Source organism: Canis lupus, chromosome 22, assembly GCF_011100685.1.
Source record: "Canis lupus familiaris isolate Mischka breed German Shepherd chromosome 22, alternate assembly UU_Cfam_GSD_1.0, whole genome shotgun sequence".
In the NCBI taxonomy this organism is placed as follows: Eukaryota; Metazoa; Chordata; class Mammalia; order Carnivora; family Canidae; genus Canis; species Canis lupus.
In genome coordinates, this window is record NC_049243.1 from 225,073 (window position 1) to 252,756 (window position 27,684).

Genomic DNA, 27,684 nt, shown 5'->3' on the forward strand with positions numbered 1-27,684 from the left:
AGGTGACAGAGGAGGGCAGGGGTGACAGGCTCGGTTCTGGAATCTGGGTCTAAACCGGTCTTTGTATCTTAGGAGGAGGAGGCAGCTGCTATCACAAGGCTCCGGGGGGCTCAGGAAAGGTTGTCGGGTGGCCTCCCCGGGCCGCCGTGGTCCCGGGGCCACTGTGGTCCCCGGGCCGCATCAGCTCCTCCTGCTAGGACAGTCTTTGCCTGCAACCTCCTGCCCCAGGCCCATGCCTCCCCGCACCCACATTTCCATCACGGGAGCCAGGTGCAGGCCTGGGGAAGTCGCGGTCAGGAGGGGGCCCTGCCCCAAGGTCCAGCGGCGGGGAGCGCAGAGGGATCCCAGGCCACCGTGGGACCGGGTCCGGGCCTCGGCCTGCAGGCGGGCTTGCCACCTCAGCCAGGTCCGCGGCGGCGGGAGTTCTGGGCCCCAGAGGCTGCCCACGAAGCCCAGATGGCTGTCGGCGGGACTGAGGGAGCCGGGTCTGCGCCCGGGCCGAGCTGTCTTAGCTGCTTTACGGGAAGGGCCCTGACACGGGCTACTGTTTTTAAACACTTTATTTATTTGAGGGGGAGAGAGAACCAGGGGAGGGGTAGGGGAGGGAGAGAAGGGGACCCCCACTGAGCAGGAAGGCCGATGTGGGGCTCGATCCTGGGGCATGGACCCATGACCCAAGCTGAAGGCGGCTGCTTAACCCACCGAGTCCGCCGTTCTGACTTAATTGAAAAAGGCCAGGGCTCGGGAGCCACACGATCTGGGTCCGAATCACCTTGGGCTCCCTGTGCCTCAGTTTCCTCATTGGTAACGGAAGCTAACCCTAGCGCCCCTTGTTGGGTTGCTGTGAGGACCCCCCAAGTCCGGAACAGCACTGGGCACAGAGAACAGGGCCCGAGCAGTGAGCCCCCTGCCCGAGCCGCCATCCTTCCCTTAAGGCTTTGCCGGGCCTTTGGTCCAGTCTGTTAGGGACCCTCGTCCACAGCCAGTCAAGCCAGCATCTCATTTGGTTGCTAAGCAACCGGCTCTGCGTTCTGCAGAAGTACAGTGTGGGGTGCGGGGCCCGGGGTGTGGGACACGGGGTGCGGGGACATGGGGGCACGGGGTGCAGGGGTATGCGGTGTGGGGGCCCGGGGTGCGGGGACATGGGGGCAGGGGGCAAAGCCAGCCTTCCCAGCTGGAGGTGCCCACAACGAAGGGGCCCAAAAGCAAGAAAACAAGTAGTGATGGGTGGGTGCACCGACTGGTGGGACTCGGGGAGTCGCCCCTGGGACTTGCCCTTCTCTGCAGGTGAGACTCTCACAGGGGTGCCCCCCGCAGATCAGGGGGTGTCTCCTTCACCCCCGTGTGGCTCTGGAGTCGATGGCCTGGTGCCCCCATGTGACCCCGTGAGGTCACGGCCCTGCTGGAAGCACCTACAGAGTCCGCACCTGCCTGTGGGGGCCTTGGGGTCACAGCCGCCCACCTCGGAGCCGCTCTCCCGCACTCATTCACCCTCTCACCTGTCTCCTTGGGCATGTACCGAGCAGTAGGTGCCCTGGATCCTCTGGGCATCGAGAGTAAAGCCGGAATTTTCTGGCACTTGGTCAAAAAGAGCCAAAGCCCACCTGACACCAGGACCTGAGCGGGACCCAGCCAGCTGACACCCAGGCGCCCCTGGGAGTTCGCTTCTAAAAAGACTTTCACCCCATCTTCCTCCCGTTAGCCCCCCTTTACCCCCGCTCCAGGAGGAGCTGGGTGCTAGCACCTAAGTCTCAGGGGAGGGACGTGGCTCTGGGGTGTAACTGGGGTGCTTCTCGGCTTTTTCTGCTGTTGCCAGTTTAAAGTTCAGCTTTGCCTCTGCTAAGTCAGCTCTACTCATCCATCTGCTTTTCTGCTTTCAAAATTTTGTTGTTATTGCCTTTTCTCTTATTCCTTTTATTCCTGTGGATTTATATCTTTCTAGTAATCTCTTACCATTCTTGATTGGGATTTAGAGAAGGAGTAGAAGCCAGTTCATGCCTTTTTTTTTTTTTGTAATCTTTAACTGACAATGTCTCCTCTTTTCATCCTTGCTTCAGGAAAACTTACCACCTCTTAGCCGAGGATGTTAGCTAAGAAACATGGTTCTCAATGGAGCAGAACTGCCTCCCTTGGGATGTGAGGAAATGGGGGGTCACTTTGGTTGTCATCAAAGGCTGGGTGGCAGCGTAGGCATTTGTGAGGCCAGAGACGCTGTCATAAAAGTTTTAGAAACTACCATATGGCGAAGGACTTTCCTAACCCAAATGCCAAAGGCACGCTCATTGAGAAACAGTGATTAGGAAGATAACCTTCGATGGAGCTTGAAATCCTAAGTACGTACTGGAGTGGATTAGTCCCATAATCACCTTGGTTCCATAGAGACATAACGAACAATTTTTTTTTTAAGATTTTATTTATTTATTCATGAGAGACAGAGAGAGAGAAAGAGAGACAGAGAGAGAGAGAGGCAGAGACACAGGCAGAGGGAGAAGCAGGCTCCATGCAGGGAGCCCGACGCGGGACTCAATCCCGGGTCTCCAGGATCAGGCCCTGGGCCGAAGTGGTGCTAACCCGCTGAGCCACCCGGGCTGCCCGTAATTAACTATTTAAAGGAAATTTTGGCTGAAGGACCAGGAAATAACAGATACCAAATTCCAGAGTAGGTGCTAAGACAAAACAGAAGTGACCCAAAAAGTTCCCAAAAACTATTTACGCGACCCTTAAACTCTCACCCACATCGAAGGTGCTAAAGGGTCAAAAGAAGGAAATTTGGGGATAAGTTTGGAAGATTTTTTTCTGAAGAGGCTACGCTGTGACTCTCTTCCCTTCCCACACTCGCCGACAGGTGCTTCTCCAGTTCGAAGGTCCACTACGTCCGTAGCTGAGGAAACAGAGGGTCAACCTGGTGCTTGAGCTCTTAGCCAGGAGTTGCAGGGCTGGGCGCATAATCAGGACCTTTGATTCCTAGCCCAGTGCTTTTTTTTATACATACAAGTGTTTTCTAGAATTTAGCTTGCATGAAAATCACCTGGAAAACACGCTTTCAAATATAGGTTTTAAGGCTTAGTCCCCAGAAATTGAGATCCAGCCTGGGGTGGAGCCCAGGAATCGTATTTTTGAGTCTGAGGCCTGTGGTCCACAGCCTAAAAGGGTCAATGGTGACTCCCATGAACGGATCCCGCCTTCCTAAGGAACCCACTGCACTTCAAGAATGCTGTCCTTGTGGGGCAGCTGGGAGGCTCAGTCAGTTAAGCGACACACTCGGGATCTCGGCTCGGGTCATGATCTCAGGGTTGTGGGACGGAGGCCCCTGTTGGGCTCCCAGCTCAGGGGGGAGTCTGCTTAAGATCCTCTTCCTTCCGCTCCCTCTGCCCCTTCCCCTGCTCGTCTGTGTCTAAAATAAATAAATCTTAAAAAAAAAAAAAAAAAACAAAGGCTACCCTTCCCCTTCTGGTAGGTCCGGGTAAGAGCGTCTGGGTGGGCGCAGGCTTTGCAGGGAAGATGACCGCTCCTCGGAGTGAATTCAGTGGCAAGGGAAGAGTCACGGCCATAGACGCTGTGTCTGGAACCGGCGAAATCCAGCTCCTGCCCAGTCGGGGGCCTCAGTTGGCCTCCTGTACCCCCCAGCCCCTCCCTTAGCTAATTCCCCCTGGACTGTAGGCTTCACCCCGTCGTCACCTCCCCCAGAAAACCCTTCCAGATCCCACGCCCACCCCCCACTGCCGACAGCCTAGCAGCTCTCCTCGGCTCTGGGTCTCGGGGCGTGCATCACCGCAGGCCGCGCCGGCCCCTTTACCTGCCATCTGCCCACCTAGGCCTAGGAGAGCAGAGCCTGGGACAGTGGGAGTTCGTGGCTGTTTGCTGGAGGAAGCGGGCATCGCAGAGGGACGCGTGTCCTCTCTGGGCAGCTCCTCCCGTCCTTCCCTCGGCAGCCGTCTCCACGTGGTTCCTGTGGGATGCTGCTAAAGGACGTGGGGGGGTGCTTTCTATTCACCGCACCCCAGTTCCTGCTCCCCCGGGTTTATGTTTCTCTGGTCTTAAGATGAACAATTCTATTTGCTTTGTCTGGGGCAGAATCAGAGCCAGGGGACCACTGAATCGGCGGCTCCGGCTGCCCCGGGGTCCCCCGTCCTGCACACCGTCCAGTGGACAGGCCTTCCTGAGTCGGGCCACCCAGCCGCGTCCCCGGAGTCTGATTCTCCACGCCGGCACCTGGTTCCCACAGCGGGCTGAGGTCCCCGTCCAGGGGCCCATGGGGGAGCTGACGGTGCCAGGCAGCATGGGTGATAAAGGAGGAAGCTGCTCCCACTGCCTGGCCCCGACCCCGGGAAGCAGAGGTCCTGCCAGAAACCCGACATTCCCAGAGGGACCTGAAGGCCTGGCTGCTCCTGGGGCGAGCCCCCTCTCCCGAGGCAAGGAGGGCTTGCTCAGCGCCCCCGGGCCACCCTCTGCTCTCCCCGTCCCCCCACTGCCACCCCAAACCTCAGTGAAGATACGGAGTGCTGTAGAGCTCACCCAAGGCCTTACGCCTTATTGGCTGAGCTGCCCCACGGCCCCATTCCTCGCCCCGGAGCAGGTCTCAGGGAAGGCGGGGGACCAGGAAGCCGCGTGGGCCCTACCGGTAGCCCTTCCGCTGGCTGCCTGCCCGACCATGCCGAGTCACCGCGCCTCTCGGGTCTTGGTCTCCACATCTGTGCGTGGGCTTACGTGCCTTCCCCGCCAGCCCGGGCAGCTGTGCGGACGGCTGGGTGAGCTGGGAGTGGGAGAGAGCTCGGCAAGGGGGGGCGCACAGAGCAAAGTAGGCAGGTGCCTTGATAACAACTGGGGCCCGGCCTCGGAAAGGGGGAAGCAGGCGTGAGCCTTGATGCTTCCGACACCCATGATCCGGTCCTCTCCATACCCTTCCATGGAGACCATCTGGCCCTGGAGACATTGGGTGTGTAAGCAGCGGGTCACACCTGTGTACACTCAGGGAAGGTAGGACCTCCCTGGGGCGTTTTGATTTTAAAACAATGGAAGGAGAGGAACCTAAGCTGACGGCACCGTGACGCCCCAGTGGGTGGGAAGACACGGGCAGGGTCCGCGTGGCTGCCCCGTGGGCACCGGGAGCCCACCTCCCGCTGCGGGCCGGGCGGCAGGTGCAGGTGCAGGTGCGGGCCTGCAGGAGGGGGGAGGGAGCCCAGCCAGCGCTTCAGGGCCCCGAGCTGCCACCCCAGGCCACGGACACGGCTCGGACGGGAGTGAGCGTCCCACGGCGGCTCATCCGGGGCGTGCGTGGCTCAGGTGGCTCGGCCTCTCTCCCCTCCCACGCGGACTCTCAAGAGCAGCCGGAGGCTCTCGGTTCACACCCACTCCCCCGTGCGGGGCTCGCCGGGGCCCAGGCGCAAGCTGTGTGCAGAGGCGGGCACGCGGGGCGGGCACGTGGCCTCAGGATCACAGGAACCACAACAGGCAGCGGCCTCTTGGAAGACGTTTTCCCAAACGTCGCCTCGGGACTTTATTAGCTCTTTGAAGCAAGGAGACCGAGAAGTGCCTCTTCCTCCCGCCCCTGGACTTGCACGTCGTCCAGCAGGGCCCCGTGTGCTCATGCTCTGCCCCGGGGGAAGGCTGGTGACGGCGGCCCCCCGTCGACGACACCGGGCCTGTTGTCAGGGACCTGCCCCTCAGCAAAAGGGCCACCGCCTTCCACCCAGAATGCCTTCTCCTCCTCCCAGAGGGCGTTCTCTTCCTCCCAGAGGGACTTCTTGTCCTCCCACAGCGCCTTCTCCTCCTCCAGAAGAGCTCTTTCCTCGACCCATAGGGCTTTCTCTTCCTCCCACAAGGCCTTGTCCTCCTGAAGAAGGTTCCGGTCTCTTTCCCATAAGGCGGTGTCCTCTTTCCAAAAGGCCTTGTCCTCCTTCCAAAAGGTACGGTACTTCATCCAAAAGGTCTTCTCTTCTTCTCGGAAGGACTTTTCCATTTCCCAGAAGGTTTTTTCCTCTTTCCAGAAGGTTTTCTCCTCTTCCCAGAAAGGTCTCTCCTCCTCCCAAAAGCCCACGATCTGACCCCGGAAAGCACGGATCTTGCCTCGGAAGTTCCACATCTCCTCCCTGAAGTCTTCTATTTTCTCGTGAAAAATTTTCATCTCTTCCCGGAAAACCTTTTCCTCCTGCAGCTTGTGGATTAGTTTCTTCTGGCGAATGTTGGGTGAGGAGCCCACCGCGGCCCGGAGGCAAGCCAGCCCCGTCCATTTGCGCACCTTGAAGGGAAACATCTTCTCAGGCAGCCGGAATGGGGGGCGGAGGACAGGGCTGCCGGCCACGTCCAGGGCAGCTGGTCAAACCCTGCGGGGCACCACAGAAGACACGGTCGTGAGTATCACACGCCAGAGAACAAGCCCGTGGGCCTGGGAAACGGAGGGTGAGACCCACTGACCTAGGGGGCCTATTTTAGTAGAAGAGTCTTTTTTTGGGAACCGAGGCTTAAAACAGTAAGGCGAGAGACCATGCCGATTTTGGCGAGGGAATGGGAAAGAGGAGCTCTCACAACATGGGGCGATACTGACCCACAGGGAGGACACTTCGTAACCCAGCAGCTGCACTTCCAGATCATGTCCCCTGAGGAACTTATGACTCAGGCCCCAGATGCAGGAACAAGAATGTTTATGAAGGGGCGTCTGGGGGGCTCAGCGGTGGAGCACCTGCCTTTGGCCCAGGGCGTGATCCCGGGGTCCCAGGATCGAGTCCTGCATCGGGCTCCCTGAATGGAGCCTGCTTCTCCCTCTGCCTGTGTCTCTGCCTCTCTCCATGTCTCTCATGAATAAATAAATAAAATCTTAAAAAAAAAAAAAAAGGGATGTTTACAGAGCTTTGTTCAGAAAAGCTCAATGCTGGAAACAATCCAATGAGCCTCACAATAGGATGGAATTTAAAAGTGGTAGTATAGGGGCAGCCCAGGTGGCTCAGCGGTTTAGTGCTGCCTGCAGCCCAGGGCCAGATCCTGGAGACCCAGGATCAAGTCCCACATCAGGCTCCCTGAATGGAGCCTGCTTCTCCCTCTGCCTGTGTCTCTGCCTCTCTCTCTCTCTCTCTGGGTCTCTCATGAATAAATTAAAAAAATATTTAAAAAAATAATAAAAATGGTAGTATATTCGTCAATGGATAGCATAGCTATGTGCAACAGTGCGGGTGAGTCCTATAAACACAATGTTGAAAGAAAGAAGCAGGATCAACGAATTTCAAAAAACAAACTTCCCAAACAGGCAAAAATCTACTGTTTATGGAAATATACATAGGTGATAACACAAAAAGGCACAGCGAGGAAGTGAATCCCGTAAGTCCCGAAGGTGGCTGCTGGTGCAGGGGTGATGGTAAGGGCGTGACTAGGCGAGGACACGAGGGCCTTCCGAGGGGCCGGCGATCCTATTTCTTTACTTGGGTGCTGGTTGCATGTGTGTTCCCTATAAAAATGGGCTAAGATGCACGGGTCTACTTTACGTACTCTAGTAAATGTATTATATTTCACAATAAAATATAAGCTCGGGAGAAAGGAAGGAAAGGTAAGAAAGAAAAGAAAGGGAAAGAACAGGACGGAGCCGAAAGAGGAACGCCTTGTCCCGTAGCTGAGGTATGAGATGCGGCAACCGTCAGGCCTATCCACAGACACTCCAGGAACGACAAGGGGTGACAAAGGGTGACAAGGGCTGGACACGGGATAACGGGGAGAAGCCTGGAGGGCAGGGGTGCATGCACCTGCTGAGGACCCTGATTCCCATTTGGGACTTTCTGGGTGGGCCTCGCCGAGCACCACGCAATGGAGCGTCAGCAGACTCCGGATTGCTCGTCAGCCATCCCAGTGAACGTGTGTTGAAAGCACAGCCCCTGCTCACCGGTTCGGGCCAGGAGCCTGTGACAGCCGCAGCGGTGTCTCTGGGACTGGCCTTACCCTTACCCTCCCGTCCGCCCCTGCGTAGCCCCGGAGCGTTTCTAAAACGCATCACATCACACCTGCTCACAAAGCTCCAAAGACCCCAGAGGTCAAATCCAAACACCCGAATGAAGGCCTCTGCGACCTTAGTCCTGCTTGTCATTCCCTTTACTTTCCCACTGTCCCCAAAGCTAAGTGTCAGTAAGAACAGGCTACATCCAGTTCTGCGGACAAGACCCTCGGTCCCTGCCTCTGAGCCAAGGAATGGGCTGCATCCTCTGCACAGGTTGCCTTCCCCTCCATCGTGGGCTAGAATTCCTGTCCACGCCGTCCCCTCTGACAGTTACTTGGACCCTCCATGGCACCCAGGTGGCCAGTCAGTTAAGTGACAGATTCTTGGTTTTTGGCTCAGGTTGTGATCTCAGGGTTGTGAGAAGGAGCATCGGGCTTGGTGCTCAATGAGGAGTCTCCTTGGGATGCTCTCTCCCTCCGCCCCGCCCCGCCGTGTGTGTGTGTTCTCGCTCGCTCTCTCTTTCTCCGTCTCTCTTAAATAAATAAAGAAGTCCTAAAAAAGGGGGGGGGTATCCCTGGGTGTCTCAGTGGTTTAGCATCTGCCTTCAGCTCAGGGCGTGGTCCTGGAGTCCCGGGATCAAGTCCCACCTTGGGCTCCCTGCATGGAGCCTGCTTCTCCCTCCGTCGGGGTCTCTGCCTCTCTCTCTCTCTCTGTGTCTCTCATGAATAAATAAAATCTTAAAAAAAAAAGCTACTTGGACCCTCCAGACACAGCTAATCACCACCTCCTTGCTACTACGGTGTCTACTGACTCCCCTTATTTACTGGTTGTGCCCGGTTGGAACTAGAGGTGTGGGCGTGCCCTGCTGCCGCCCCGTAACCCGGTCTCTAACAGGAAGCTATGGGCATAGGACATGATTGGTGAAAATATAGGTTGAGTTGAACTGAGTTTCATTGAATTTTGGAACTTTTTCTATGTTGCATTATGGTTATTGGTCCCATTTATGTAACTGTTTCTCGAGGTGGGAGAAAGTACTCCTTCTCCAAGGCCCTACGTTTATTCCTGCCCTCTACGAGAGCACAAAGCAGGCCCCCGACAAGCCTTTGCTGACGTGGGTTAGGGAACCCTAGGGGGTCAGCTGGGGTCCCGGATCGCTGTCAGCAGCAACCAGCCTTCTGATGATAAAGTCAGTAACAGCGTCAGCCACCCGTACACGTACTCAGCCCTGTCACAGGGGGCATTCACCGGCTTCCCCTGTTGCATCCTCTCAACTGGACTGTGGGGTCGGCACCTTGGTTAACCCCATTATGTAACTCAGGCTTGAGTAGGCTACAAACCCATATAAATAATTAAAGGGGTGAATCAGGATTCTGCTGGTAAGTGCTGGAAGCGCTGTACGTCCTCGAGCGGGGCTGCCTGTGAACACCATCGGGCCGGGGTTTGCACTAGGAACATGTGTGTACGAGTCAGGAGGGGCACTACCGGTGATGACTTAAGGATGACATTAAGCAATTTGGACGCTGGCCCTGTCCCTGCAGCTGCTCCCTCTGCTGGGCCGGGCCGCTGCACCCTCACTGCAGCTCCTCCAGGTCCAGCTGGCCCCCCAGTGGGCCCCCAGCTCCCTGGCCGGTCCTCCCCCGAGGGCAGCCCGAGCTGCGCTGCGGGTTCACCTCCCCCGCCCCCCCACCTCTGGCCCCCTTACTCCCCGAAACCGTCTTGTCAAGCTCACTTGCTACTCGGCCCATTGTCCTCCCTGACTTCCGGGCCGTGCGGACATTGGTCCATTTGGGGCTCCTTCCCGGGGCTTCGATGACACCGGGCCTCGCTCTGGTCCCACGTGTCTAGTGCCTGGCTCGGTACCTGGCACAGGGCAGGTGCTCGCTGAACAGAAACACTTTGCCCTCTCTCTCAGCCCCCATCCCCGATGCCTGGGCCCTGGCCACACATGGCCCCTCAGTCCGCCAGGCTGCTCCGTCTCCCTGGACAGCCTGCTCAACCCCAACTCCCCTCCCCGAGCCAACCCTTCAGGACTCGTCACCATCCCTAGCAGCCTCGCCTGACACTCCTGCCTCCAAGCTCAGACTGAGCCGATGCCCCTCCTGTCCCACTGGGGACACTTTGTCTCCCATCCCCGCCCCCAGCATCCAGGGCAACGCCTGGTACACAGTACAGGTTAAGTAAATGGCAGCCGAATGAAGGGGAGTCTCTGGGTTCGAACGTTAGAGAAAAATTCATCCGCAAGTTTTGCTCACAACCAAATTATCTTTGAGGAAGAGATAAATTAAGTACAATATCCAATACGTATTGGGTGTCTATTTACATATAAAGCATAAGATATTCAAACGCATATTCAGGTATAAAACATAACACAAGACTGTGAATGTGTATCTACAGGGACAGAAAACCGTGAGTCAAAGGGACACGCCTAATCTTCACTATTACACTTCAGGACAGGAACTTACTTTAAAGGAAAATGTCATATAAAACTCTATGCTTGGAACCAATACGAAAGGCAACAGTTACTTACTGCTTAGCTGTTTCCCAACTGGGCAAGGCCTGTGGCCGTCAGAGGGCAGGCAGTCATTGTCACCTCACAGAGCCCTGATGCTGCCGGCTGTGACCCCTGGGCCCTCTCAGGCCTGACCACAGGGCAGGGAGGGCCAGGAAGGGAGAGACACTGAGGGGCAGAGACAAGGACTTCCCCGTCTTTATCTTTGCACCGGTGGGGTGGCCACCAACGACTCGCAAACGATTGTTACCTCACATTCCACCTGGATTGTGTCCGGCAGCCGCCTTCTGGAAGTCCAGTCACAGTTGGGGGTTAGTAGGGCTGCATCCCTTCTCCCGCTGCCCTCGTCGCTCGAGATGCTGTCTCGGCTTTTGACGGCTTGACTATGACGCACCTGTGCGTGGCTCTCTTCGTGTTTATATTACTTGCAGTTTGTTGAGCTTCTCGGAGATACAGATTTGGTGCAGATTTTCCTCAAATTTGAGAAGCTCTGGCCATTATCTCTTCAAATATTCTTTCTTCCGCTTTCTTTAATCTTCCTCTAGGATTCCTTCTATATGGAAGTTAGTAGCTTGATGGCGTCCTGCAGCTCTCTGAGGCTCTGTGCACCTTCCTTCATTCCTTTTTCTTTCTTTTGATTAGACTGGGTAATCTCAAGTGATCTGTCTTCAAGTCTACCGATTCTTTCTTCCACCAGGTCAAGTCGATTTTGATCCCCTCTATTTTTCGTTTTCAGGTCCAGACTTTCTATTTGATTTTTATTTTTAAATGATTTCTATCTATTTATTGATATTCTTTATTTGGTGAAGCACAGTGCTCATGCTTTTCTTTGGTTCTTCAAGCATGGTTTCTTTTAGTTCTTTGACCATATATTTTTTAAGACTTTATTTATCTATTTGATAGAGACAGCCAGCCAGAGAGAGAGAGAGAGAGAGAGAGAGAGAGAGAAAATGAGTGGGGGAGGGGCAGAGGGAGAGGCAGGCTCCCCACTGAGCAGAAAGCCAGATGCAGGGCTCCACCCCAGAACCCTGAGATCATGACCTGAGCCGAAGGCAAACACTTAGCCAAATGAGCCACCTAGGCACCTCTCTTTGACCATATTTATAATAGTTGATGTAAAATCTTGGTCTGGGAAGACCATCATCATTCCCCTTCCTCAGAGATAATTTCTAACCCAAAAGAGAATAGCTCAAAATAACAGTTTCTATTGACCATTTTTCCTCCCATGTGTAAACAGTTCTTTCCTCTCTGTGTGTCTTGTAAGTTTTAGTTGAAATTGGACGTTGAAAATAATATAATTTTAAATAATATCACCTTAAATAATAAAATTATAATACAAATAATATAACATGGCAGCCCTAGAAATGAAAATCCCCCTCCTCAGGTTTGTTGTTTCTTTTTTGTTGTTGTAGTTACTATTTATCTAGTGACTTTCCTGGATGAGTTCTGAAAAGTCTACATTTTTTGTCGTGTGGCCACTGAAGTCAGCTTGCTCAGCCTAGTGGTCAGTTAATGATTAAACTAAGGGATTTCCTTGAAGTGGTAAGTCTCCCTTTCTTTGCTGGGGGACTGGGTACAGGTGTGTGTGTTGCCTCGTGCCTTCAGGGCTCATGCAGGTGGTTTACAATTCTGTGTTAGCCTTCACTTCTTTGCTTGTGCGAGACCTCAGGGTCAGCCAGAGGTGAAAGACCGTGACCTTAGGTCTTTCACGGACACGTATACAGTCACATACATGTGACCTTCAAGATTCTCATATGTTAGAACTTTTCAGAGTCTCCATATTATTCCCCAGTTTTCCCTTTTCGGTTATTGCTCAGCTTCTTATTAGCTCCAACTGTTAACACTGCCTCAGGAAATGGAGATATTAAAAAAATTCCACTATTTTTTTTTTTTTTTTGGCAAATGCCCTGAGGATAGGGCTATTTGCACAAAATAGGCATTGACTTAGGTCCAATAATGACAAGTCCTGTAGAGGGGAGCTTTTCATTGAACTGCCAGATTAGTCAAATGGTAATGATAGTTTGGAGATGGGATTTTCGGGGGCTCCAAACCCAACCTACCTCCTTACTTGGCCATTCTAGAGGTCCCAATCATCGGTTTTAATCATTATTCTTTTCTAATATATGTACTGAAGACTATCAGTTTCCCTATAAACACACTTACTTGGATCTCACATGTTTTGATATGTCACATTTTAACTATCAAACTATTTTCCGATGTTTATCGTAATTTCTTCTTTGACCCACTGGCTATGTATAAATATGTTGCTTAATTTCAAATACGGGTATTTTCATTTTTTTAAAAGACTTTATTTATTTATTCATGAGAGACACAGAGAGAGAGGCAGAGACACAAGCAGAGGGAGAAGCAGGCTCCATGCAGGGAACCCGACATGGGACTTGTTTGCCGTCTCCAGGATCACACCCTGGGCTGAAGGCAGTGCTAAACCACTGAGCCACCCGGGCTGCCCAAATACGGGTATTTTCCAATTTCCTTTATGTTATTGATTTCTAGCTCAATTCCACTATAATCTGTGTTCTATATAAAGTATATGGTTTGTATACTTTGTATCATTTCAATTATTTTAATTTGTCAAGACTTCCTTTATGGCCCTGCATGTATTAAATTTTGATAAATGTTCCATGTTCACTCAAAAATAATTGGCGTTCTTCAGTTGTTTGATGCCATGTTCTCTCTACATATAAACTAGGTTAAGTTTTTAATTATTATTAAAAATATTCTAATTATCTATATCTTTGTTGATTTTTATACTGTCTGTTCTATCGGTTACTGAGAGCGTATACCTATAGATCTATTTCTCCTTCCGGTTCTGTCAGTTTTTGCTTTATATACTTTGAGGCTAAGTTATTAGGTACATGCATAATTACAATTGTTATGTTTTCTTAGCGTATTAACTTTTATCTTTATGAAATGCCCCTCTTTATTTTTGGTAATGTTTCTTTTCTTAAGCTTTACTTTGATATCAGGATGGCACATCACCTTTTTTTCATGTTGGCATGGTATATCTTTTCTATCTTTCCATTTCAACTTTTCTGTGACCTTATATTTAAAGTGCTGTTCTTGTGAGTAGCATATAATCAAGTTTTGTTTTTTTCCACTCTGAAACAGTTTGTCATCTCATTGGAGTATTACTTTATATTCACATTTAATATCATTACTGAGGTATATTTCAATTTGGGTCTTTCATCTTAGCATTTTTTTCCCCTAGACTCACTTATTCAGCGTTATTTTTTCTTTTTTCTTTCAGAGTAATTTCTTATTCCATTTCTCTTTATTATTTCATTAGTTATATAATCTTTTAGTAATTATCCTAGAGATTAAGATAGGCATCCTTGAACTATTAAAGTTCAATATATATTTTTACCTTTATCACATTGCTGATAATGCTACAATCTTAAAAGATTTTAGCTCCATTTACATCCCTCCCTCTCATTTTTTACATTTTGTTGCATGAATTTTAATTCTACATACATTTAAGACTCCGGAAGGCTTTACAATTACTGTTTGTAAAGTCAATACTTATTTATAATTACATGTATTTTTATCCTTTCTGGCACTCTTCATTTCTTGCTGCACCTCTATGCTTCTCTTTGAGATATTTTCTTCTGCCCCCCAAAATCACACCCTTTAGGTTTCCTTTATTATGGATCCTGTGATGACTACTCTCAGCACTTATTTGTTGAAAATACTTTTATTTTGCCTTCACTTTTTATACCATCTAACAGATTTTATTTATAAAATGGTTTGCTTAACGTGTTTCTACTGTGGCGTAAATAAATAAGCCTTTCATTTTTTTGGTCTTCATAGTATTGAGTATTTCATGGTTATAGGATTTCAAAACATTTTAAGAAATGAATTTTAACTTCTGTAAACATACTGATGACAAAATCAGCATTTGTCTCTGATGAATCTGTATTATCATGACATTGGTTCTAAATTCTTGACAAAAAGGAAGAAAATGTACTTTGGAGCTACCCAACCCTGAAGTTCAAACATCAGTAGGGATGCCTGGGTGTCTCAAGACGTTGAGCATCTGCTTTTGGCCCAGGGCATGACCCCAGAGTCCTGGGATCGAGTCCCACATCAGGCTCCCTGCTTCTCCCTCTGCCTGTGTCTCTGCCTCTGTGTGTGTGTGTGTCTCTCATGAATAAATAAAGTCTTTTTAAAAAATCGGTAACTTTATTCTTTTATTCAAACATACAATCCTTTATGATCCCATTTACCTGCATTTTCAAAGTATATTTCCACTGGTTAGAGAAGTCTAGGTTAGTTGTTATTCTGGCTTTCACTGTTCTGTGAAAAGTCATCATCAATTTAAGTTTTTTTTTTTTTTTAAAGTAAGTATGCTTTTTGTTTTGTTTTGTTTTCAGCTGCTATTAAGACTTTGCCTTTTATCTTCAACAGTTTTATTTTGTGTAATTAAATATGCTTTACTTTGTATTTGTCATGCTTGGAATTTGAAGCATATCCTGTATGATTTTTATCATTTTGGGAACATTCTTGGCCATATCTCTTCAAATACCTCTTCTCAATTTCCTCTTTCTTCCATTTCCAATAACATATAGTTAAATATTTTTGCTGGGTCCCTTATGTTTATTATGCTCTTTTCTATATTCATTTTTTTTTAACTCTGTGGTTTAGTCTGTGTGTTTTCTGCTTCACTATATTCCAATTCATTATTGTGTCTTTAGCTGTGTCTAATCTGCTGTTCAACTTATCTGTTCAGCCTTTACTTTAATTTGTTGGATATCATTCAGGTCTGGAATATCCATGTAATTGTTTCACATAATTTTCACGGGGGCTTTTGCCATGTTTATTCGCCTTGATTTTTTAATCCCATGAACATATTAATAATAGTTCAAAGTGTATGTCTTATCATTTAAATGATCCAGATCTTCTGTGGATCTCTATCTGTTTTTCCATCTTGGCTATCTGTCAAAACTTGTTTTCTTATATGATAGGTTACTTTTACTGATGCTCTCTTTTTCCAGAGGTTCAGAGCTCTAATTTTATCCATCTAAACCTTTTTATGTTGCTGAAACCTCTGCTCATACTTTCCAGCTTTTCATTTACTGCTTTCACTTTTGGAATCAGTTTCAAATGTCATTCACCTTTACTGCATTCCTTTTTCAGATCTTGCTCTCAAAAATTCTCTCTGACTAGATATTTCTGAGATGTCCAGCACTTCTACTTGTTCCCAGCTGGATATGTTGTCTCAAACAACCTGGTCAGCCACTCCCAGGACAAAACTCATATGGGGGAGCTTATAACCAAAGGAGTGACATGATATAACTCAAGATTGTTGGCCTAGCCAAGAGGCCCAAAGCAAATGCAAATAAATTGATAATATAATTGATATTGCTAAGATTTATTGATCATTAACTATGTGCCCAGTTGCCGTTCTAAGTGCTTTTACACGTATTTCTTCACAACAAATAAATAAATTAGAAATTATTGCTATCTCCATTTTATAGATGAAGAAAGAAATGCATATAGAAATTAAGAAACTTGCCTGAAGTCATGCAGAAGTAGAGCCCGTATTTAAACCTAGGCAGTTTTGTTCAAAATACATGTCTCTCTAATGGAGAAGATTGCAGTGATAATGAAGGCAACAGGTAGTCTGAATCATGATGGGTATTGTAGCTGGGACATCAGAGGAATAAATAGCTACAAGAAATATTTCAAAGAAAGACTCATTAGGTGATCAGAACAGTTGTGTGGGATGAAGATGGAGGAAGATGGGCAAGTCTATGGTACCTGGCTTCAGGGCCTGGAAAATGACCAGGCCCTGATTAGAAATTTGAAATTGAGATGGAGTTGATTTAGATGAGCTGGGGATCCTCAGCAATTCACAATTTATAAAATGTTGGCTGTTCCAAATAAACCTTACAGCCTTGGGGCACCTGTGTGGCTCAGGGGTTGAGGGTCTGCCTTTGGCTCAGGGCGTGACCCCAGGGTCCTGGGATCCAGTCCCACGTCGGGCTCCCTGCATGGAGCCTGCTTCTTCCTCTGCCCGTGTCTCTGCCTCTCTCTGTGTCTCTCATGAGTAAATAAATAAAATCGTAAAAAGAAAACCCACCTTACAGTCTCTGGGGGAAATAGCAAATAAACTTATTATTGCTGAATGTGACTGGAGTACTGAAAATATCTAGATCCTGAGCATCAGTGAGCTCACAGGATTGAAAAGGATAAACTTTCCCCTAGTATCACTTACTTTGCACCTGTTCCCTCAAGACAGAAAGTTTAGCTTAAATTTTGTTCAATCTTATTATTTTGAAAAATAATATTGCCAGTATTGCCAATTTTCAGAACAATACATGTTCATTGTAAAAAAAAAATATTAAGAAATAGAGCAAGGTTGAAGAAGAAAATTAAAATCATCCATAATCTCAGTGCTCAGAGGTAACCACTATTAACATTTGGGGTGTAATCTTCCACTTTTTCTCCTATGCTAATGGCTAGATATATCCTATGCGACTGGTTTTATGCTGTGCACAGTGCTTTGTGGCTTGCCTTTTTATGTAACAATACATCATAAGCACTTCCCCATTTCTTTAAATATTTCTGAGAACATGATTTTTAATAACCGCAAGAGTGCACATTCCTCTCTTTTTGGAAATTGATTTATTCTGTTAGGAATAGAGATTATTTTCCTGGAAGAGTAGGTCAAACCGGAAAATTGCTCACAGATGAAGACAATGACAAGATAATCAATCATTGCTGTCCATGGCCTCAGTCTCTGTATTGAAGGAAGAGAATTCTTTCTAGCAGCACCAGTCATAGAAAGAGATCATTCATGGGAAGTCGTTGGCCTTGTGAAGGCAGAGACTTTGTTTGGTCCTGCCATGCTCGCCCATTTTACAAAGAGCTCCTGAAATCAAGCAGAAAAAGACGACCTGATAGATAAATGACCAAAGGCTACGAATAAATTGATTACAGACTCTAGGAAAAAATTCCCAATCAACACTTAAATGCAATTTAATATAAATATTTTATTTCCAACCTATCAGATTGGCAAAAATCCAAAAGTTTGACATCATACTTCTCTCTCTGTGTGTGTCTCTCAGGAATAAATAAATAAAATCTTAACAAACAAACAAAAAGGAGATGACTGGGATTCACAGACAAACCCGAGATCTTTGACAATCTGAAACTGGAATGCACCTTGCAGATGAATAATTCCCGAGGGTTTGGTGTAAGGAATAGAAATCTCAGCTCTGACTGGCTTAATGAATAAAGAGGATTTACTGGTTCATATCAGTGGCAGGTCCCGGAGTTCAGCTTCCTGGTGTGTGATTCCGTGGGTGACAAACGCCACCGAGGACCTCGTCTCCTCTGGCCTGTCCTTTCTGCCTTCCCTGGGGTGTGCTCGGGCCGACTGCCCTTCTCGGGGGCTCGACGGCAGCCGCCGGAGCACGAGGCCGGCACACCAGTGTCCGGGACGGGGAAGCCTTGCTACCGGAAGTTTTATCTGAAGAGTGACAGACGTTTCTTCCTCTTTTCTCTGCTTGAGTCCGCTTCGCCCAAGCCACAAGCTTACCCACGAATGATAACACATTCAGGAATGTCTCCCTGCAGAGTAGTCCAGGGCTAAGCCTCCCGCCCCGTCCAGCCCAGCGGAGTCAGCCTGTGCGGGCAGGTGGCCCGGTGGGGAGACCTGCGCAAACATGGGGTGATCGCCTGGAGAGACAGGAGTGAGCGCTGAGGGAGCCACAGGCCCGCGCCCCACGATGCCCTCTGGTCTCCGGGGCGTCGGAACCACGGGATTCCTGGACGGCTGTTGCCCCTCCCAGTGGGAGCTGGGGACAGGCCCACCCAAGGGCGTCCACGCAGGGCCGAAGAAGGCTGGCCAGGCCAGACCTGTGTGTGCAGGCCTCCTCGCAGGCCGGGAGCCAAGAAACCACAAAGGCAATAGTTGCCTGACCCGACACTGCCCTGCACCCAGCTGCTGTGTGCGCCTGCTCTGACCAAAGAACGTGAGGCCCTGGGGGGTCACCTCAGCTGCCCGCAGCCCCCCAGCTGCTGGGTGACCGGCCGGACCGCCTGGCCTGGCCAGGCGAGCACGCAGCTCCAGGCAGCCTGGGAGCCGCCAGGGTGCAGAGAGCTGCTGCAGGAAATGTGGGTCTTCGACGGCAGCACCGTCACGGGAGGATCCACTCTGCCAGCAAAGCAGGTAGGGTCCGGCCCCGCCCTCACATGCCTAGGTGAGGACAGGGCAACGGAAATGAGACCCTGGGGGCTCCAACCTGTGCCCGCTCCTCCTCCTTACAGCCCACCCGGCTTTGCACGCTTGGCCTTCCAGGTGCTGCAATGGCTGGCGCCTTCACAGGTGAGCAGCTGCCCGGGTGTGGGCGCCCCAGGTTAGCAGATGCTGGGGGTGGACGCCCCAGGTCAGCCTCCCGCCGTGGGACAGCGGCGCTCCGTCCTTAAACATGAAGCTGTGCCAGGAAGAGCTGTGGGACTGAGGATTTCCAAACACGTATTAGTCATCTCAGAATCGCATGGTTGGACGTTTTAGAAAGACAGGCTTGCAGGTGCTACCCTGGGGACACGGATGCAGCATGTCCGGGGCAGGGTCCGTAGCTAAGAAGTCTGTGGCTGGGGGAGTCTGGAACCTGTGGACCAGGTTGGGGGCCGAGGCCCCTCGCAGCCCCAGGTTCCCACCTGGAAGCCTGTCGTGAGCAGTGGGAGGAACGCATGGTCATGGGCAGGGCTCTGACGTGTCGTCTGAAAGTCACATGTATTAAGGAACCTCGATGATCTAGAAGTGTGAGGTGTCGGGGTGGGAAGCTCCCTGAGGAGCTAGCAATCATTGTCACGTGGTAGTGAGATTAACCTCATGGCCTTGACTGTCACCAGTGGGGACCCTGGGCCCTGCACGCAGAACCTAGCCAGCCCTACTTCAGTGGAGCGGGTGTTGTAGGGCCCAAGGTCGCAGCCCCCCAGAGGAGAAACTAAGAGGGCATAGGGGTCGTTGAAGAGACCCCAGCCCCCTGATTGCTTAATGGGTTTGAGGTTTCCCCCTGGGGTGATGAAAACATTTTGGAACCGGATAGAGGTGGCAGTTATACAGTGATCACATTCAATGCCACAGAATACTTCACCTGAAAGATGGTTAATTTTATTTTATTAAATTTAGCTCTGCAAAAAAAAAAAAAAAAAAAAGGGCAACTCAATACTAAAAAACAAAGAAAGTAACACCAACTAGTACCTTAGATGTGAAACAAACAACAGCTGACAGCTTGGTGGGAAAGAAAAGAGCAAAAAATAAAACTCTGAAAATTGCGCCGAACTCAAATAGCTAAAAGGTCTAGGGCCGGGGGTTCCCGGGTGGCTCAGAGGTTTAGCGCCGCCTTTGGCCCAGGGCGTGACCCCGGGGTCCTGGGATCAAGTTCTGCGTCGGGCTCCCTGCAGGGAGTCCCACCATGCTTCTCCCTCTGCCTGCATCTCTCATGAAAAATAAATAAAATATTAAAAAAAGAAAAAAGGTCTAGGGCCGTTTCGTGGAAAGATGGAGAACCCACCATTTCAGTAGGCCCGAAGCCGTCATCATTCAGGGAGTTCAAAAATAAATGTGTCATACGGCTCTGCTGTCCCGAGGAGACCTTCTAAGACGTTAGGTATGCCCTGCGTAGGAACTCAGGAGTGTCCTGAGAAAACAAAAATGTCCTATGCAAAACCTATCAAATAAAAGATTTTTTCTTAAAGATTTTATTTATTTATTCATGAGAGACACAGAGAGAGAGAGAGAGAGAGAGAGGCAGAGACCCAGGCAGAGGGAGAAGCAGGCTCCATGCAGGGAGCCCGACTCAGGACTCGATTCCGGGACCTGGTGTCACGCCCTGGGCCGAAGGTGGCGCTAAACCGCTAAGCCACCTGGGGCTGCCCCTAAAAGATAGATTTTTATGGAGATTAAAAAAAAAAAGGTTTTGGATCCCGTGGTTTAGTTATGTGGAAAATGACTTAACTGGAAGAGCTCATTCACTAACAAGGCTGCTTGAGTGAAGCAGGAACCTACAAGGCCGGTCCCAGCGACATCACCGACTCACATCACTGCATTCACTGCAGGAAGAGGGCACTGGGGAGCTGTCGCCCCGTCGTTAACGACCTTCTGTTCAGGGCGTTGAGAAAGTCCTGGAACTAGATGCGATGACGGATGCGCAGGAGTTGGGATGATGTTCGTGCCACAGAACCGTACGTGTAGAAATGGTTCCAGTGACAAAATAGTGTGTTATCTTTGTTTTCATCACAATAAAGCATGTAAGGAATAATTTTACAAACCCCATAGTACGGGGCCCTCCAATAAAGCCTAAAGAGGATCACTGTGAGCAAGTGATCCTCTTCGGTCTTTTCAGACCGAAGCAAACCTAGAGGCAAGGCAGGTACCAAGCAATACATGGAGAACCCAGGGGAAGGACGCTTGTGTTGGATTGACTAGAAGCCGCACTGCTGGGCCCTCCCGCGAGCAGCAGCTGTCCTGGCCGTCAGCAAGGAGCAGACACCGAGGTCGCTACTCAACGTTCGTCTGGACTGAAAGGCAGCTCATCTCCACGGACTTTGGCATCTGGCACTTGAAGGTCTTTGTGGAAAAAATAAAATAAAATAAAATAATAAATAAAATAATAAAATAAAATAAAATAAAATAAAATAAAATAAAAATAAAATAAAATAAAATGTCTTTGTGGGAAAAGGCTGCACCGAGCCTTGGAAAGTATCTCCGTCCGGGGGTGGGTTCCACCGGGCGTCGGGACACCTGGGGGGCGACCCTCCACTGCTGACGATGGGGGCAGTGCTCACACCTGGCTGGACCCCGGCTCAGGATCTGTAGGTCTCTGTAGGCCCGGGAACCTTATATGGTAGCACCATGGGGACGTGGCATGTCTCCTTGACGTGCCAAGGCATTCATGGGAAACAAAAACCAAACCAGAGCTAAAAAGAAAAAAAAAAAAAAAAAAAAAACCAGAGCTAAAACGTTAAATGTCGTTTGAACCGAAGCCGTTGATTTTACAGCGAGCATCCCCTGCCTTGGACTCCGCTGACAGATGCGTCGATCGAGATGGCGACCGTCCTGCGAGAGCGAATTGACCCCGCAGGCTCAGCGGCTCTGCACCGTGAAGGCATATATGTCTTGCTCATGAAAGTCCTGTCGTGGGTTAGGGGCCGCCCCAGGGCTCCGGGGGACTCCGCAGGGCTGGGCGGGGACGTCACACCCCAACGACCCCGGCCTCGAGCACTGACCATCTCACCCCGTGGGTTCCAGGAGGTCAAAGCAGGGGAAGAAAATGAAGGTCATGCACGTGCCCATCTCTAAGTGCTTTGGCCCTGAAGTGACCCTGGCGCCTGGGCTGGAGCAGTCACACAGCCCGGCTACCCACCAGGGGCTAGGGCACGCAGGGGCACGCGGGGGCTCGCTGCAACCCAGCCACAGCCCGGCCGCTTGGGCCAGATTGGTCCCGAAGGGAGAAGGCGTTTCTTTCACACATTTTATTTTTAAGATTTTATTTATTCCAGGCAGCCCAATGGCTCAGTGGTTCAGCACCGCCTCCGGCCCAGGTCGTGACCCCGGGTCCCAGGATCGAGTCCCACGTCGGGCTCCCTGCATGGAGCCTGCTTCTCCCTCTGCCTGTGTCTCTGCCTCTCTCTCTGTCTGTCCCTGTGTCTCTCATGAATAAATAAAATCTTGTGCATTGGGTACGCCGGTAGCCAGGTCTCGACTGTTGGAGACTGCGGCTCTCTGATGGGCACGACTATCCCCGAGCGCTGCAGAGATCTCTATCCTGGTTTACGTGATGACTTACCCAAAAGGCTCCTGAAAGTGGCAAAATATCCCCTTTCCCAGAAACGGCTTGGTAGAAGGACTTATTTCCTCCCCTCACTTCTTTCTCTGTTTATATCTTGTTTCCCAACAGTTTGGGAGAGTCTTTTAATGCTGTATTTGAGATGATAAAATCGAAGGACAGTATACAGTCAAAAAGAATAGGACTATAGGAAGAACTAGGATGACTAGAAAGCAGTTTTCAACCCCGTTTTCTCCCCCCACAGACACCCTAGATCTGTACCCCAGACGAGTGACAAAGAAAGGCGATCATTCCCATGTGTGCCCACTCCCCTTTGCAAGGGGCAGTGGTGGTTCTAGGCCCTTAATAATTACTAAAACCTGGACTAGATATTTGTTTTTTATTTATTTTTAACATTTATTTTAATTTATTTATTTTTATTTTTATTTCTTTCTTTTTTGGACTAGATATTTGGCGTTGAGTTTCCTTGCCACCAAAGACGGAAGGGAAATATGATAATCAGCAATGAGCTGCACATTTTCCTTGGAGGGAAAAAAAATATGTCCCCTGCGGAGAAACTCGGGGTAAGTCTGCGCGACCGTATTGCTGCGCACCCACTCACCGAGGGAACGTGTGGGTGGCGGCGTCAGCATGCTACCCGATGACCAGCGGTCTCCGAATTCTAATTTATGAGGGCGTCCGTTGATGGATGGTCAGGCGGCTATGGCAGGGTGCACGTCCGGGCCAAGGCAGATGGTCCCCGACCGCGGTTCTCTGGAGAGCTGGCTTGGCCCAGAGACGACGCTCAGATCGTCCAGGGTCCTGCGTGTCGTCTGTGGGACTCCTCGTTGGGATCGTTTCCTTCGTCTGGGCTTCCTGAGCGCAGAAGAGCAGAACAAGCGCACAGTCGTAATGCAGAGCCCACCGGGCACACACGCCACACTGGTGTCGCACGGGCGGCCTCCACCTGCACAACCAGAGCGCCCGGCCGAGGGGGACGCAGAGGGCCAGCCGTCCTGGGGAGACGCATACGACGACCTCCGAACCTTCCCGGTGTGATGAGAAGGCAGAGACCAGATCCACACGGAAAGGGTCATCAGTCATTTCAAGAAAAAGCTGTAGGAAACGCGAAGTAGACGTTGAGCCCCTGCACTTCACCTGCTACCCCGGGCGGCGTGCTCAGAACCGCACTGTTCCTATTCTTTGCTTGAACCTACAGAGACGCAGGTGAAAGCGGTACAAGTGGAACCATTTCACAGGGCCCAAGCCCGTCCGTGGTCCCCAGCCCAGCCTCCGCGAGCCATCAGGACTATCCCAGGGTCTGTTGAGGATGCAGGACAAAGGTCCCCAGGGACGCGGACTCCGTGGGAGACACAGGCGGAACCCGAGCCGTTCTTTCGTGTTGCGACCCCGAGGGCACCGTGATGCCCACCCCCCAAGATTGCACGTTATTTCCATCCGTTTCAGTGTGAGACGAGGCAAAGCGGTCGGCAACTTTCATTTTTGTGCAGATGAATCATGTGCTTCATTTCCGTGGGGTCATTTTCCATCGTCGATGAAATAAACCTGGGGCAGCTGCTCCCCTGCGCCTTCCCCGGTTACCCCGGGGGATCATCCTCGGGCCCGGGGATGCTGCTCTCGTTCCTTCTTCCAGGGGGACTCCCACGGGTACGGGCTGCGCACAGAGGCCAACAGCTGCGGGGGGGGGGAGCTGTGCGAGGCAAGTTTTGCTCCATAAAACTCACAATCCTCGGGTGGGCAAATGCATTCAGGGTGGATTCTAGAAAAATGAATTAATAGAAAATCCTTATCGATTCTAGTGGTGATCTCTCGTTTTATGAGTATAGGACCAAGAAGAAAGCAAACTGGGGGATCCCTGGGTGGCTCAGTGGTTTGGCGCCTGCCTTTGGCCCAGGGTGCGATCCTGGGCTCCCAGGATCAAGTCCTGCATCGGGCTCCTGGTGCATGGAGCCTGCTTCTCCCTCTGCCTGTGTCTCTGCCTCTCTGTCTCTATGTCTATCATAAAATAAATAAATAAATCTTTAAGAAAGAAGAAGAAGAAGAAGAAGAAGAAGAAGAAGAAGAAGAAGAAGAAGAAGAAGAAGAAGAAAGCAAATCTCTCTTTTATAAAGATCACGTTTCAGTAGTTCACGATTCGGGTCGGCCCACTGACCCTGGCCACCGTAGGAGCCTTTTGCAATTGCCAGCAGACACGAAACAGGAGGTGGGTGTCTCTCAAATACACCTTCTGTTGTTTTTTCTACAACTTTCTTTTGCTAGTTTGCTTTTTTTTTTAAAGATTTTATTTATTATTTGTTCATGAGAGACACAGAGAGAGAGAAAGAGGCAGAGACACAGGCAGAGGGAGAAGCAGGCTCCATGCTGGGAGCCCAACGTGGGACTCGATCCTGGGACCCCAGGGTCATGCCCTGGGCTGAAGGCAGATGCTCCTCAAGGGTCCCTCTCTCTCTCTCTCTCTTTAAAGATATTTATTTGAGAGAGAGAACATGAGCGGGGGGAAGGGCAGGGGGAGAGGGACAAGCAGGCTCCAGGACCCCGCTCACCCAGCTGAGCCCCTCAGCACCCCCCAAAATGTCCCTCTGCTGATTGCCTTCTATTCACCACATTGTGAGAGGGGTCCCCGGCCCTACATAGTAGGAGATAGCTGCACACACAACACTTGACACTGCACAGGCGTCGAGGATGATGGTGGTTCATGAGTCACCTGTGCTCAAGCCCGGGGAGAGGACAGCGAGCTAGGCAGAGCCACAGGGACGGAGCGGACATCCAGACCTCCAGGGCTCGCACTCTAGTACTGTGGGGTGACGTAGCCCCGGGTCCTGGTGGGAGGATGTGACGGCCTGTCTGAGTCATGTGTTGAGCCAGTAGGGAGGTGAAACCCATCACAGCGAGGACCAGGTGGGGACGAGCGGGACCTGGGCCTCCCCAGGGGGGAGGGGCCACATGTGGTGGGAGCAAGGAGCTCACGGTAAGTCCTCTGAGCCCCGTGAGGCTCACAGATGTCAAGGCTGCCCATGAGGTTTGGGGTCTTCCCAGACCAGTCTCGACCCTTGGTTGCCTGATTTCCCTACTGCGTCCTGGACTCAAATCTGCCTTTGAACTTTCTCAACAACCAAAGCGCAAGGGAGATGCCATTGACGACGAGATGCACATCGTCCCTGGGGTAAAACACCAAAACCAAAATGGAACAAAAGGCGCCCGACGCCATCCACACGGGGTTTGGACACTCCCGCCCGGGACAGCCCCTTGGTGAGTGGCTCTGGCCCCTCCAGCCTTGTGACGATTTTCCCCACGACTGCAAGAGCTGCGGTCTGATGGGCTGCTCCCAAGCGACTATTTTACTCTTCTTTTCTTGATTTGAGGATTTCAGCTTTAAAACAGTCTGGATGTCTCCACGGCCAATAGTCATATTAATAGGAGGCGTTTCCAGATGCATGTACAGTTTGTAAGTGTGTTTGCAGAGAAGCCAGGGTGGCTCACGGCCCAGGGCGCCAGGGCAGGGAGGGGGTCAGGCCAGGCCTGCAGGGAGCCGGTGCCAGGTGGCCACAGCCCAGGCGAGGCACGGTAGGTACCCTCTGCCCCCACACGGCTCCTCAGCTTGGCCGAGTCGGGAGGAGAGCCCGGCACAGCCACCCCGGCTCGGGCTGGCCCCGTGGGCCCCGCGGACCAGGCCCCCGCTCCCGAGGGGCCCCCTACTGCCTGGGTCCCTCCCGCCCCGCTGGCCCTCGGGACCCCAGGGCCCGCCTCTTGGGCCTGGCTTTCCGTGGAGCCTGCCCGGGACGCGGCTTGGCTACACGGCTGCGAAGGCACCAATCCGCAGCCCGACCCCCCCTGTTCCCCTAAAGTAGCTGCTTCAGAACCGCCTGTGATGCTACCGCAGCGACACTCGCCTGTGGCTGAACAAGCAAGAGGAGTCGGGGGCTGAAGTGAGACCACAAAGTTCCCCCTACCGCACCCCCCAGGCCCCAAAGGGACCAGCGCTGAACTGAGCGTCCGCTTGGGACGTGTCCCCGGGTATGTGACCCCAGGTCACAGGTGCCCCCGTCCGCCTCGCACCTGCTCTGTCCCACTCGCTGGGCCACGAACTTCCATCCGTCAAGCATTTGCCTCCAAATCTGCGCAGCATCCGTAGGAGTCACCTTGGCAGCATGCTCTCGGGTGGGCCTGGGCGGCGCACCGGGAAGCCAAGCGCCAAGACCAGTCACCTGACGGTTCGCTTTGCCAAGTGACCAAGTGTAGCGCAGCTGGGAGAACAGCTGTCGTCCCCTCCCCCCCGGGGGGGGGCCTGGTGCTCCGAGCCCGACGGACCCACAGCCCCTGCTGACGTCGGTGGCCGAGCCTTCGGGACCGGCTCAGGGGACCGAGGCGCTGAGGGCAGCGGAGCGGGCGGCACGCGAGGCGCAGGCGGGCTCGGCCCGGAGCAAGCGGCCCTCGGCATCGCCGCGCGGGGCCTGCACCTCGCCGCCAGCGGGGGCGCCCACGTCACGGGGCAGCTGCTGGCACAGGTGCAGAGCAAGGAAAGGTGCTGCGGACCAGGCGCCACCTCACGCGGGCCGGGTGGAGCTCCAAGCCCCGGCCCAGAAGCCCAGGTGGCAGGTGTCGGCAGGGCTGGGCGGGGGCGGGGGGGCGGCCGGGGCCGCGGCGGGACAAGGGCCTTTCCAGCCGGTCCACCTCCCGTTCTCCACCCCACAGGCAGGGCGCAGGTGTCTCCCACGGGCCCGTGACACCGGGATGGGGACGGAGCCGTGTCCTCACAGGCAGGTGCAGAAGCAGCGCATGGCGTGTTCACCATGGAAGCTCGTCGAACCCCGAGAGAACCTTCTGACAAGCTTCCACACGGGGAGGCTGAGGACATCGCGCCAAGGGCGCCCACCCGCTGTGAGCGGTCCGGTGACCCCGCTACAGTGAGGCACCTTGGCCGGGCCAGGTCATAGGAATCGGAGAGTGCGGTGGCGGGGATGTGGCCTGCGGGGGACAGGGTGGCCGGGCGTGAACTCTGCACTTAAAAGTGATGAATGTGGTGAATTTTTTGTCATGTACACTCTGCCACAATAAGAAATAAAAAATAAAGCGAAGCCGTGTGCTCCTCCGTCCCTGCGGCCTCCCAGGATGGTGGACGGCCACCGGCCGCGGGCACACGGACACCTGCTCCAGGGCTCGCACGCGCCGCTCCTTGCCTCCTCCTCACTCCTGTGCAGGGGACTGGGCAGGCCCAGCGCTGCGCAGAGGGGAAACTGAGGCTCACACAGCTCAGCATCTCCTCTCACACATGTCATCGCTCGAGGAGGGCCTTCTGATTGGGATCCCTGCCTCCCCTCCCCTCCTCCCTGCTCCTGCCTGCCTCCCCTCCCCTTTCCCTTCCTCCCCTCTGCCCCCCTGCACCCCCCCCCCCCCCCGTCTCCCCTCTGCAGCCTTCCTGGCCCTCCCCCCCACCCCCA

At 52.0% G+C, this 27,684-nt stretch overlaps 1 protein-coding gene and 1 long non-coding RNA gene across 2 annotated transcripts; one reads left to right on the forward strand and one right to left on the reverse strand.

Moving 5' to 3' along the window:
* Positions 1-5,459: 5,459 nt before the first annotated feature.
* Positions 5,460-10,662, reverse strand: CCDC70 (coiled-coil domain containing 70). Its single transcript, XM_038569404.1, has 2 exons — positions 10,446-10,662; positions 5,460-6,323 (listed from the first exon to the last, which is right to left on the reverse strand). Exon 2 carries the CDS (start codon positions 6,251-6,253, stop codon positions 5,585-5,587), a length of 669 nt encoding a protein of 222 aa, XP_038425332.1. The 5' UTR covers positions 6,254-6,323; positions 10,446-10,662; the 3' UTR covers positions 5,460-5,584.
* On the forward strand, positions 10,541-27,316 carry LOC106557556. The gene is made up of 3 exons (XR_005376107.1): positions 10,541-10,738; positions 22,693-22,809; positions 26,939-27,316. It is a non-coding gene; the product is annotated as an uncharacterized LOC106557556 (long non-coding RNA).
* Positions 27,317-27,684: the final 368 nt, after the last annotated feature.